Source organism: Eulemur rufifrons, chromosome 5 (assembly GCF_041146395.1).
Source record: "Eulemur rufifrons isolate Redbay chromosome 5, OSU_ERuf_1, whole genome shotgun sequence".
Taxonomy (NCBI): Eukaryota; Metazoa; Chordata; class Mammalia; order Primates; family Lemuridae; genus Eulemur; species Eulemur rufifrons.
Genome location: NC_090987.1, coordinates 22777442 through 22791621, shown reverse-complemented (window position 1 = coordinate 22791621; position 14180 = coordinate 22777442). Strand labels below are relative to the sequence as shown.

At 37.6% G+C, this 14180-nt stretch overlaps 1 protein-coding gene across 2 annotated transcripts in view; it reads right to left on the bottom strand.

Annotated features, from left to right (window-relative positions):
- The window catches only part of EPG5 (ectopic P-granules 5 autophagy tethering factor), an 86203-nt gene that overhangs the window by 17017 nt on the left and 55006 nt on the right, over positions 1-14180 (bottom strand). Inside the window, exons 28-35 of one of the 2 annotated variants that reach the window (XM_069468445.1) lie at positions 13930-14072; positions 12514-12670; positions 10070-10264; positions 8744-8957; positions 3823-3971; positions 3079-3280; positions 2643-2715; positions 971-1077 (exon numbers count right to left, since the gene is read on the bottom strand). In XM_069468445.1, coding sequence (XP_069324546.1) covers positions 971-1077; positions 2643-2715; positions 3079-3280; positions 3823-3971; positions 8744-8957; positions 10070-10264; positions 12514-12670; positions 13930-14072 — 1240 coding nt within the window. The remainder of the gene's footprint in view (positions 1-970; positions 1078-2642; positions 2716-3078; positions 3281-3822; positions 3972-8743; positions 8958-10069; positions 10265-12513; positions 12671-13929; positions 14073-14180) is intronic. The other variant, XM_069468446.1, reaches the window with a different exon arrangement.

Sequence of the window (14180 nt, the reverse complement as noted above, 5' to 3'; positions counted from 1 at the left end):
TTTCATGTGACTTGTAGTGTGGGCAAGCCCAAGCCAAGAAATTAAGTAGTTCCAACGGACAACAAATGTAGATCTTCTCTGGAGGCCTTACATACCCTCAGCATAGAACTTCTGGTATGTCCATATGTAATGTCTCTCTAAATATGAGCTCACAATACAAAATTACAAAACACACAAGGAAATAAGCCTCCAAGAATAAGAGTCCAAAGGAACAACAAACAGCAGCATAAGGCACCCCCCACAAAGGAACTTCAGAGAATAGAATATGAATAGAATAGAATATGTGGATCATAAAGTAAAGTAAGCATGTTTAAACATTTTAAGGAAATAAAAATTGGAATTTTAACAAGAGAAAGAAATCAGATGCTACCCAAAAAAAGATCAAGGTAGACTTGAAAAACAAACAAATACATCTTCTAGCCCCAGTGGCTCACACCTGTAATCCCAGTACTTTGGGAGACCAAGGCAAGAGAATCGCTTGAGGCCAGGAGTCTGAGCCCAGCCTGAGCAACATAGCGAGACTTCGCTTTATTTAAAAAAAAAAAAGAAAAAAAAATAGATCTTCTAGAAATGGAAAATATAATCACTGAAATTAAGTCAATTAATATATTTCACGCAAACCTAAACAGACCTCAAGAAATCACCCAGGATAAAGCAAAAAAGACAGAAAATACAAAAAAGAGGTTAAGAGTCATGGAGTATAGGATGAAGTTCAACACACAGAGTAGGCAGTACCTGAAGCAAGAATGACTACAAATTTTCCATAACTGACAAACTCAGACCAACCTCATGAAAAAAATAAAGAGTATAAACTTAACACTAAGTTTAACTGTATGAGTGACCTTTCTTCAGTCACCAGGTAACTGCCTATTAACTAAAATTAAAGGAGGAAAGCAGAAGCACAAGGGTGACTGAATGGCTTAAGAAAAAAATGAAAATTAACCCAACATATAATACGACGTCTTCCTACCTTTAAAACTCTCATGCAGTAAGTCAATACAGTCGGTGAACAACTGCACAATGCTCGAGGCCACCATAGCATCGCTCTCCAGCCAGGGGTAATATCGTTGTTGGCTGCTTTAAAGAAAAGAAACACACACTTAGAAATGAAAGCACCCATGACTAAATCACCATAGGTCCCAGAGTCTGGGAATAGCCCTGAGTTCTAGAAAACCCTCCATGATGTAGCCCTAACACACATTTAGACCACTTCAAAGGCTGTAAATATCTAGAGGTAAATTGTAGCTTGTAACATCAACCATATCATTTTATTTTCTCTACTTTCTAACCTTTATTCCAATGCAATTAAGTTTTAGAAGTGCGCTATTTCAATAACTCTTAAATTAATCTCTTTTTACACTGAATGGAGATCTTTGAACATCCTGGTTACATTTCAAATGCCTTAGAAAACACCTTAAGGTGGCTTCAACAAATAGTTTTCTTTGTCCTAAGTATAAAAAGCAAAAAATAAAATCCACGTAACAAAAGGATGGCCAAAAATTAACAGACAGGAAATAGCTGAAGAAATTCTCTATACAAAAATTTTAATTGCTGAATCTGATCCAAAAATCTCAATATCAAAATAAGCTCCTAAGCCAGATGCGGTGGAGCGCCTCTACCCAGCTGCTCAGCAGGCTGAGGCAGAAGGATCACATGAACCCTGGCATCCAAGGTCAGCCTGGGCAACATAGCGAGACCTCATCTTAAAAAAAAAAAAAAAATCCACTAATTCTTTCTGGAAATAAACAAGTGGCCAGCACTATGGTCAGCAGTCTATATATAGCCACTATAAATTCTGAAGCTTACAGATTACTCAAGGATAGCCTGCTAGCAAAAGCAAAGATCCAGAGCCTTTCCCATTTTCCCTAAGTGGCTCTTGAAACAACATGGATTAATGCTAACAGTCCTGAAACAGAAGTCAAAGACCGGAGCTCTAGTCCCAGCTTTGGCACTAACCAACCAGCTGTGAGACTTGAGTATGACATTCACGTTCTCTGAGTCTTGGGATCAAATCATTGCTTTTGAAAAGACTTTGTATAATGTGATGTCTACCACTCTTGCAATTTTTGTAAAACTCTTAACAAGTTTACCTAGTTCTGTGTGTGTATTTTTAGGGAAAAAAAGACTCAAAAGGCAACTCACTGCATTTGGACAGCTCCACACCTCACAATACTTCAAATGCTTATGTAATAATGCTTTAACTGCAGAGTTCCAGGTTTAAAGAGTAACTTCCCCCCAATAATTTGATAGCCAACTTAGTTGCAAAAAATAACTGATGTAGCAGAGAAAATTAAATTAGTCTCATATTTTATTGTGTTTGTTATATTATCGATATCTAAGAGAAACATCAGTAGCATCCATTTTTATGAAGTTAAATACTAAAAGCTCATTCAACTTCTTTATTGTGGAAAACTGGAAATAAGAGCCCAGTTCTGTTCCAAAATTAATATCAAGACAACATCTCTGATCACCCAGATTAGCAATTCCATAAATAAAAAATGTCTAAAGTTTTGTAAAGAAGCATTTGCTAAATTTAAATACACTAAAAATTAAATCTGTGAACTCCTCACCTCTACCAAATACCAGTAGAATTATAAGTCTATAAATCTCAAAGGAATTTGAATATCTGAAAAACTATTTACCTTTCATTGTCCTCTAAAACCAGGATCCATGGCTTAAAGAGCTGAATGATTACTGAATGGAGAGATCTAAGCACTAAAACAAAGCAAAATTTTTAGACACAAGAAATAAACTCATCTTCTGTCAATATCACTAACATACATTTTTAAAATAAATGCACAAATATTCAGAACCCTTTCCTTAGTGAGACAAATAACAGAAAGAGTTGGAGATTGAAATCCATGTCTTTGTACCCCACCCTGCGAAGAAGGGGCAGTGTGAGCTGTAGCAAGCATTCAGTGATTTTAGGTATAACACAGATATGGGCTCATGCGTGTTCTACATGCTTTCTATTTTCTCTCCTTGACATTCAATATAAATCTCCTAATGTGTCTATTTAAATCTTTTCCATTGGAAGGTCAAAACACCTAGCTCCACATTGCACTAAAAGTATATTACCTGTTTTGCTGCTGGCAGATGGGTCTTGGGCCAAGCAGGCCATTTCTGAGTCAATCAGCCTTTTCACAAGATAGCCCAAGAGTGTGTTCACATCAGCCATGTAAGGACTCCATTTTGAGAATAAACCAAAGCTTTTAAAGTCCAACTTGGATAACCGAAGCTTATAGAAAAAGTCTGAAAGCCACTGTATAGTCTCCATTACCTGGAAGAGATGACCAGTCAAAAAATGCTTGCTGAATGTCTACTTTTAGCACAGTATGATGACACACTCATGGGGATACAGTAGATCTTTGACTTTATAATAGAGTTGCAAAGACATAAAACCTATGAAGAATATATCAATGGATTTCAAACTCTTTTCTAAAGCAGCAGAATCATTATTTCAAATAAATCCTCATGTGAACCAATTCAGATATAATTGATAAAACCCACAGTTCTGTGGGACATTGCATCACAGAAACTCAACGAGTGGTCTCAAGGTTGAATCAGATGGGCCAAGGTGGGCAGGAAAGGTTTTCACAGGTGGAGCCCCTGCCCTGGTCTTGGGTAGATGGGCAAGAATTAGACTCAGGGGAATGAGAGAAACGATCCGGGTAAAGAGGACATGGGGGAAGCAAAGGACAAAGAAAAGCATATGGCTCTCTTAAAGATAATGCATAGAAGTATTCCAAATGTTTAAAAAATAAAATAGCAAGGGAAAGGGAAAAGAATGCACAAACACATCAGAGACCAAAAGCTACACACCTGCTTGTCTGACAAGAGAGCATCTGAAGAGCTCACAAGCACGGTGCTCTCGGCAGAAGCCGCCCCCTGCTGGCAGCTCGGGGCGCAGCAGCCCAGGGCTCTCAGAGTAGCCTTCCAACACTCCGGGCTCAGCAGCTGCTCCGCCGAGCCTACAGGCAAGGGCAAGGAAGAGCAAGTCAGCATCTTTCCCAAACTAACTTTTTCATCAAAGAACACATGTACTTTACAAAGGAATAAAAATCAAGTAAAATCCCAAAACAAACTCACAGGGATACCTGGAGTGAAGACACCCAAGAAAGGAGAACCTATGAAAAGAACTAACTGATCGACTGGACATTTGGTCTTCCTTGTTCCTGGTTGACCCTGTGGTAGAGAGTGCTGCTGAAGCCAGTGGAGCTGGACTCGGGGATGTGGGAACCAAACCCTTCAACCCTGACTAGGGAATGATGACAGTGCCATTCTCCTGGCTGGAGGACCACAGCTATCTATGGGTATGAGAAAGACAACAGTGACAGGATGAGGGAGACTGGGTGCACTATAGACTCTCATGAAGGAGTTTCCTACTAGCCCTAAAATTCCACTCCTACAATGGACAAAACCTAGATCAAGACCCAGAGGCAACACTGAAAAGTGGAGTCAATTAGCCATGTTCCCAAATAGTCCCAACTCTGCTACTTACAAACTTCCCATGCCAGAGGATAGGAATAGTATCTCCTAAAGTTCTTTCCACCCATAAGAGGGGGAAGAGAATCAAATAGGATAACAGAGGTTTACAGGAAGTCCGAGGGGAAGGATGATGAGGCCAGTTGCAGTATGTCAAGTGTAGGGTATCCAGGGGACAGTGATGGATCTATGTCCAATGGCTACTGGGATCTGGACCTTAGCACAGTGGCCTGGAAATCAAGCTATTGTTGTGGGACTCACACAAACCTGGATGCTGGCAGTGAAGCCAGGGAAATCAATGGGCTCCCACAGGGAGAATGCATATGGTAGAAGAGTGAAGGACAGAACCCTGGGAATACCAACATGGTAGCCAGGGAGGGATGGGAAATCAGGAGGCTACAGGTCATGGAATCTGAGAGATGTGATATTGCTATTCTTAAGCCTGTAACTGAATTACTTTTCCCAGTAAGTATAAATTTCCTGCTGAATGCAATTCAATGGTGGTCTACATAAACAGTTTATAATCCCTTTAAAAGGTTTCAGGGAAAACCCACAATACATACTTGATCAAATTTTGAAAGTTTAGAACAAAAATTAGGTATGCACAATGTTCATTAAAATTCATATAAATACATTTCTCTTCCACCACTCTACAACTTGTCTCTGTAGGAAACAATTAAAACTTGAAATGCTTTGAAAATGAGAGACTATACATTTCAGGATCCTTCAGATAATCCAATACACTGGATCATTAACTTAGCCATTAACAATTCCTATTAAGTAACACAAAAATTTGGGAAGAAACCAGACCAGATGAGACCAGACGAGGAAGAGGAGACCAGACAAGGATGAGGAGACCAGACCAGACAAGGAAGAAGAGACCAGACTGGATGAGGAAGAAGAGATGAGACCAGAAGAGGAGGAGGAGACGAGACCGGATGAGGAAGAGGAGACCAGACAAGGAAGAGGAGACCAGACCGGATGAGGAAGGGAGTGCTAAGTTCTTAATATGCAATACCTCATTCAGACCTCATGAACCATCCTATAAGATAGGTCTTGTTCTTTTCCTTGTTTACAGATAAGGAAACTAAGGTTTAGAGAAGTTATATAATCTGTCCAAGTCATGAAACTGACTCCAGAGTCTCTGATCTTAGCCATTATGCGAGTCAGATACCTTCTTTCTGCCTACATGGTAGTTCACACAGCTTCCTGCAAAGCTGTGCTCAGACTGGCCCTGGGGCTGAGCCACAGCTGCTGTCCTGGTGATTTCCAACCCTAGATTTTATTTTTACTGTAGATGAAGGGAGATGCACAGTCCCGGGCTGGAGGGCAGAAATTGAGCTTCTTGTGCTGTTCTGATCTGAGAGGATGGACTCTCGGCAGGCATCTCTTGCACAAGGCCTCACTTGCCCCATCGGTAATATGGGAAGAATAATCCTACTCCTGGTGCCTGCCAAAATTGTTCTTTTTTGAGATCATATATGGAAGAAGTCTGCATAAAGGATTAGCATTTATTAGACTATATATAGATCTAGTCTCCAACCAAAGTTCCAGACTTAATTCCCAAAAGTTCCCAGCAAACTTGGAAAACCTCCAAAGGATCCTCACCTCCCTGCCTTTGTTCATGCCTTTCCACATATCTCAAAGGCCTCCTTATCTTCACCTACCATAATCCTACCTATCCAAAAGGCCTAGTTCATAGGCTTCCTCCTAAAAGGTGTTTGTGGACAGCTGTCCTTGAAGTGATCCATTTCTCCTACCTAATCTTTGGCTGTAAGCACCTAAGACAGGCATCACTCCTAGCCTTACCATATAATTACTGATGTATAGGACATCTCCTCTATGGAAGACATATGTTGGTTTTTGCTTGTCTAATATCTTCTCTCCCGTTTAGTAACAGCAACTTGATTTTCCTCTGGTGAACAACCTTCCCTCACTCTTAATCCATATGATGTGGATGGGGTCAACCCCACTCCCAAATCCAGAGGTAGGCATGTGACGTAGGCCTATTCAGAGTTACTATAATGGGTTCAGTGAAGGGCAGGTGACTCAATTAAAAGCATTGTTACTCCTAGGACTTTTGCTAGGACCACTGGCATAAAAGCTCTATTTTTGCTACAATTGGATATAAACATGAAGCTGTGAGGGGCTTTCACATGGGAAAAAAAAAATTCCTGAGGATGAAGCCACCCAAGAGCAGGTTATAGAGAGAGACCTAATCTGGAGGATAACATTGTTGGAAACCGTTGGATCTTAGATTCAGCTATTCCTAAAACTATTAATCAAAGTAACCTGCCTAGGACAAATAAATTCTGTCCCCTGCCCACATTCTTTTATCCTTGTAAGCTAGTTTTTGTTGGCTTTCTATAATGTAGAATTGAAAAACAGGAACATATCCTCAATTTGTTTATGAAATTTAAGGGGCCAAAGGCCTGAGCTTTTTAACTTTACATCTCTTTGCATGGTCCCTGGTAAGACAGAGGGTCTTCGAGGTGTGATGACTGATTCATTCAGTCTCACTTTACCTGAGCAGCTACAATGAGCTGCACTAAGCACTGGGACCACAAGGAATAATTAGACATAGTCCTTGCCCTCGAGGACTTCTGAATTTAGTACAAGGAAGAGGTATAAAAATGAACACTTTATAATATAACTTGGGCTACAATAGAAATCTGAGCAAATTTTTGTGGGATTCCAGAGGGTTGGAGGTTTGGGGAGATGGGATGTGGGAAGGCTTCTCAAAGGAGGTGACATCTGAGTCAAGTTCTTAAAGAACAAATACAAGTTCCTAGGCAGAGAAGTGGGCATGGGGAAAAGGTGTCCCAGGGATGAGGTATTCCAGGTGGAAAGAAAAAGATTATATAGTATTAATTATAAAACTAATAATAAGAAAAACAAAAACAAACAAACAACCAAACAAAAAAACTTTCAAAACCTACTGGCCTGTCTCTAAAAGTCAAAGGCGTTTATCACTATCTTACACACATGCTTTAATATGCATAGTTCTAACCTTACTTTCCCCCTCCATCCCCCCACCCACACCCATGGAAAAGCTCCCTTCCTTTCAACTGGTACCAACTCCTTGAGAGCAAATTCTTCAGTTTCTTTATTCAAGCCTCCCATTCCACGTTTTAACAGCAACATATGCTTGAGAAATACTAACTGGAAAAAAATACCTATTTAAACTTGTTTATGGTAGATTTAAAAAGTAGGAAACTTAGTAGAAGTTATTGAAGAAACGCTATGTTGCCCAAGTTAAATATCACTTAAAATACTAATAATATTTACTACATACAGAGATTTTTCTGTTTTGCTGACTCATGCATCTTCAGTGCCTGGCACATCATAAGCACTCAAATATTTGCTGGATGAATGCATGAATAACTTGTCAAAATTAACATGGAATACCCTAACACTGTGATTTATATTGAAAACACCATGTACTGTAAGTGTTTAATTAAAACTCCATTGGATAAAAAAAAAAAGTAACATAAAGATTTGACATAAAGTAAAATTTAGTTTTCCATTACATCTATAAACAGTATGAGGTTTGCATGAAAAAAGTAAATACTATTTCATTTATCAAATTTCAATAAAATTACTGCCTAATGAAATTCCAAAAATAAAAAAGCCTACACCATTCATTCTTCCTCTAACCTCTAACACTTCTATGGAAAACTGCAGGAAAAGGGGACAGGAAAAGTGAGAATGTGGAAAGTTTAATGCTGCTCTTTCCGTTGGCAAATATAAATACAGTCTATCATTCCATAAGGATAAAATTCATTTGCAAAAAACCAGAGTCAAAAAATTAGAAGGGAGAAAAATCCCCAAAATGTATTTACTCTTTGCAACTACAAAGAAACCAAGTTGCATATTAAACATATTGTAAAGGTGCAACTTCCCTCCCTGACCACAACTGTCATCTGTATTATAGGCAAGTGCTCTCCCACCTCACCCGACTTCAGGACAGCTGCAAAGTCAAGGTAAAGAGGTGGGTGCATGACCGTGGAACTCCAACACCAAGCACTAGGTGCTGCCTTACCCAATTAGAGCCCATTCTAACATTTAGGATAGTAATTGACCATTTTTACAGATAACTTGTTGGGCATTGTTCAACCAGCCCTTTAGGTGATGATTAGTGACTAAACTCCTGTACTTCTATTATTTTTACATTTTTAAATGACATTTGTAGAATGGAAAATGTGATATTCAATATTTACTGAGATCTAGTTAGTCACAATTAAATGAAGACACTTACTTTGCATCAGCAGCCTGAGAATGTCACTGTACTGGTCAGGGAACTGGTAGAGAAGAAGGAACGTCCAGTGCTTACAGAAAAGATTAAATGGCATCAAAATATCCTCATCTGGTTCAAGGCCCCAGGCAGTAAGTGCCAAATGAATGGACTCCAGCAGCCTGGTGCGATCAGACAGAGGAGGTTTAGTGGCGCTTAACCATTGCTTAAGATCGAACTAAAAAGAAAAAGAAACGAGAAGCGTTATTTATACTAGAAAATTAACTGAAGTAGAGAGAGGTCTCTGTGTAACATTTTATAAAAATTGAAACTAAAGTGTACATAAGTGCATACAAGAATATAAGAAGTTCGATAATTGATTGATGCCATTTCTACTTCACCCTCTGGGATCTCAGAGGCAGAGTTTCCTTAGCTCTGTGTGCTTTCCTTGTAATTTAAAAACCTTACTGACTATTCATTATTGGTTTATAATTTTATTCTGTTCCTGAGAGATCCATGCATTTCTATCTGTCTTATTACAGCAAGTTTCTTCTGCAATACCTGAATCAGAACAAGTTCTCTGGTCACAGTGCCACAAACAAGCAGCCACTTTATGGAACTGTCTCAATGTAACAGCTGAACAGTTTTTCTCAGTCTATGTCAATTACCTATCTACTTCAGTTAGTAAAAATTTAGACTGTTGATATTACCTTCCAGAATCCCAAACTATAAAACACGTTCTCCTCCATTACAAACTGAGATCAGCCTCTAGGCCCTAAAAAATGCCAAGGTTTTTATTTTTTACTATTATTTTCAGATGTCAGAGAAATACAATGGAAGGCAAAATAGCTAAGACTCTAAAATTCTCAACTAGTTAAGTAAATTCATTGCTTTGGTCTTAACAGAGTTAATATTCTATTCAGAATGAGGACAAAGGCAATTTGCTTAGATCTGGCTTATTCTAAATAGGAGAGACTCTACCATATTACAACTCTTTTATCAAACACGCTTTAGGCATAAATTCAGGATAAATTTAAAAGAAAAATATACTTAATTACTATTATGAATATTTTCAAATCTGTAGTAAGTTTTTAAAGAGGGCCTGGGAACTAGGTCCTTTTCACGCTATGTGGAATAAGACGATCCTACACAACACAACCAACACCCCACCCCCAAAAGGGAAAGCTGCGGGGTCAGGCTGCTCAAAGATCATGCAAAATGTGAAAAAGGCCTCTCGGCCTATGATCTACCTACAAACAAAACTCCAGAGGTCCTTTCATTTCGTGGAGTGGGAAGCAACAATCATTTCTACATTTTCAACAATGACATCAGGACTGAATGACACCTCACCTTGGTTAGCAGCATGAAAATCATATCACTGTTGTCCTCACTTAGAAACTTCACTACTTTCTCATACAGCTGTATAAACTCTGCAGGAGCAGCATTGGGCGTGAAGAAAGGAGACAAAAGAGAGCAGAGCCTTCTATTCTTCAGAATGGTCTGGAGTACTTTTTTGCACTCTGATTTAGTGTCACTGATAAACACCTTGAAAAAAATAAAAAGAGAAACTGTCACCAAACTCTTCCTCCCCAACCTTAATTTAAACAAGCAAGTTTTAAGGGTATCAAATAAGGTAAATAGAATTTTTTCTACATGAAAATATAAAACAATCAAAAGGTATCAAACATCAACATAGATATACCTATCACTTTCAGTATAGGTAATATTAAAAATTCTGGATAATCCATTAATCTAATTTGAACAAGCCATATATGGAAAATTCTGAGTTAACTGCACTACAAAATTTTTAAGAGATTAAAATATTGGGGTAATTTGAATTCAAAAATTTTCAGTGTGCCCACATGATTGCTAAGTATCCAGGATGGTGCTACATTACATCAAGAAAACAAAACTTCCAGGTTATACATTTTCTTGAGATGTGCCTTTAATACCTTTCAAAAGCTAACTTTCACAATTAGTATATAATCAGGATAACTTCACTTTCTTTTAACTTGGTTCTCATGTTAAAAAGCACTGGAATATAAATAAGCAAATATTTAAATAATCTCAGGGTCAGTAAGGCTCTAATAAGGTTGAATACAGGCAGAAATAATAAAGGACAAGGCTGGTGGATTTGAACATATTAAAATTCTAACTTTTATAAAGAAAAAAGCATCATAAAATTTTAAAGAAAAAAAATGACAAACTAGAAAAATGTATTTACAGAACATTCCAGATAGCAGGTTAACAGTCTGAGGAGCTCTTTTCAAAGCAATCAGAAAACAAGGAACTCCAACAGAAAATGTGCAAAGGACAACCACCAATTCACAAAAATATATGCAAATGGCCAATACACATAGAAAAAGACATACAACTTAACAAGTACTTAAAGCAATACAAACTAAAATAATGAAATACTACTTCCCTTACCAGACTATCAAAACTTAAAAAGAATGATAATTCCTAATGTTGGTTATGATACAGAGAAGAATAAATTCAAACACTGCTATGATAGAGTAAATAGGCACAAACGTCCCAGGAGGACAGTGTGACAATATAATATACATCAAATGCTATACAATACACATCAAATACACAATATATAACAAATCCCTTTGACATAGCTATCTTACTTCTAGGAAATTATCCTAAAGAAAATAGCCCAACAAGTTTCACCAAGATGTATAAGAATATTTGCCTAAGCCTTATTGTAGCAAAACAAACTACTTAAATATCCATCCAGAGAGCACTGGCTGAACACATTAAAATGTACCTGTATCATGGAACACTATTCATTCAACATCATGATACAAATCTGTATTTATTAACATGAAATAATGCCTAATGATGTGTTTAATGAAAAATGGAGGTTAAAAAATAGTATGTGCCCATTTTTTAAGTGTGCATCTCTATCATGATATATCATGTTTACATATACACACACAGACACTAATACACCTACATACACAAGACAAATTAATGAAATGTTAGCTATTTAACCAGCATCTCTACATGGTTAGGATGAAGAGAAATTTTTCTTCTTTATACTTTCTATACTGTCTGCATTGCTGTTAATAAGCACACATTAACCTTATGACCAGGGAAAAAAACTCCTTAGAAAAAAATTAATTGCAATACCTGCTCAGCATCACTTCCTTATAAGGATCCAATAAATAAGTACTCTTTCAATTGAATTTGGGTGAGAGTACAGAGTTAATTAGTGTTCATATATTTTTTCAAATAAGTAGTTTTCCTTTTTCTATGACATGTAGCATAAATTCAATATATTGCCCTTGCCCTTGTTCAAAATCCATATATTTAACTGCAAGCCACATAGATAAATAAATGTTGACCAAGAATAGCAACTGGGAGCCAGGCTCAGCTCCAGCACTCACCAGCTGTATTCTTTAGACCAGTCCTTTAATCTTCTAGAGCCCAGTTTTCTCATCTTTAAGATGGGAATGATATCAACCGCAGTTACCGTGAGGATGAAATAAAATAACGAACTGGAAAGTATTTTTATAAATGATAAAGAACTTCAGTAATGTTATTGTTAACAACACCAACAACATGTCATAGAATCTGATGTCTCCCCAGACTTTCAAACATAAATAATATCTCTTGTATGAGAAGCAGAATTCTATACCAACAATTCTAATCACATCTTGAGAAGCCAACAATTCCAAGGGGCTTCTGACTTAAGATTCTGAACCTCCAACGTAAGTCTGAAGTCAGTACTGACTCTATCTAACGAATTCATCGAATCTCATCAAGGCTAAAAATACAGTTCTTACCTGTCCCAAGATCTCAATGCATGAAGTAAAGAACTGCCTTGTGGGGGGATGACGCTGCGTCTCATCGCTGACATAATCCACAACAGTGAAGAAAAGGCTAATGCCAACTTTCTGAACCCCAGGTGTAGGCTGCAACTTGTAGGCATTCACTAAGGCCCTGTGGGAAAATGTGGGTAAGACTACTGGTCTACAGTAAAAGAATCCAGATTCATAAGGGTTTCTTTGAAACACTACAAGGCAATATTCTTAAGAGTTCTCAGATCCCCATACAAATGTCACTTTAGAAATATTTCATGGGGTAAATATGTACCTTCCAATTTTACTTGACAACTTATTTTCAAAACATAGTAATGATTTTATGCTTTCCTAGGGAAAAAAAATCAGCTATATTATAATATATATAAGGATTAACAGTCTTACCCTTGTTCATATTTTATATAAAATTCATAATTTATTATTTAACTTTTTGTTATTTCTTATAAATACATATGTCAAACACAAGAACTGATTTCTCTACATTTTTAGAATCCAAAACACTGACTCAGGTTAAGGAAAATATTTTTATATAGAATAAGATCCTAGAATAAAAATATCCCTTCTAATTCTCACACTTTTTTGAGTTCCTTTCCCAGCAAAAGAAATATCAACCTTCTGTTCACCTGATCTGCTTCTCCCTCTCAAGCCCCCTGACCCAATCTCAACGTTCCCCTCCACATACCATCCCACTCTACCAAGGAGATCAATCTCTGGTACCAGAATGTAGAGTCAGTCACCTTAAAATAAAAGGCAGCAAGTCACCCCCCACCTCCCCAGTCACTTCCTGGTGGCTTTGGGAAGAAAGAGGAGGTGAGAATAAGCCACAATGAAACCAAGTGAAAACCATAATGGCCAAATGCAAGTTAACAACTACACTTGAGAGCCCTAATTCCCCCAAGCAATTACACTGTGAACTTTAATAATCTGAGTTGACAATGATGACTTCCTGGGTAAATGTGACTTTGATATAAAATTTAAACACTAAATCTCTCCATGATTGAATTTCAATGCACTGTAACATTTCATAATTCGGGGGTCAGTAAACTTTTTCGGTAAAGGGCCACGTAGTATTTCATGCTTTGCAGGCCATAAAGTCTCTGTTACAACTACTCAACTCTGCCCTCGTAACATAAAAGCCATAGACATTATAAATAAATGGGGATGGCTGTGTTCCAATAAAACTTTATAAAAATAAGTAGAAGGCCAGATTTGGCCCAAAGGCAGTAGTTTGTCCATCTCTGTACAAATTTAATTAATGGGCTGGGGGGTTAGTAGCATGTATGATTACTGTTAGTGATAAGAAAATGGTATTCAAAAATTACATAATTATGATGTTAGCTTATTAAAAATAATAATAAAAAGGAGGAAAAAAAAACTTACGTAATCAAGTTTTCTGCATGCACAGCAGCTTCCACAACGTTAAGTGACGGTGGTTTAGCAGCTTCTGCTTGCAACTGCTTCACTTCTTTTCGCAAACCATGAAGCTGTTGGCTTATTGCTTCATTCTTATTCATGCCTTCAAACTACCAAAAATTAAAGTGGTCAGTAGCTTTTCTTCCCCTTCCATGTTTCCAGAACATATATTTCATTGCAAATACACTTAGCATATGATGAAGAGAATATTATTACAA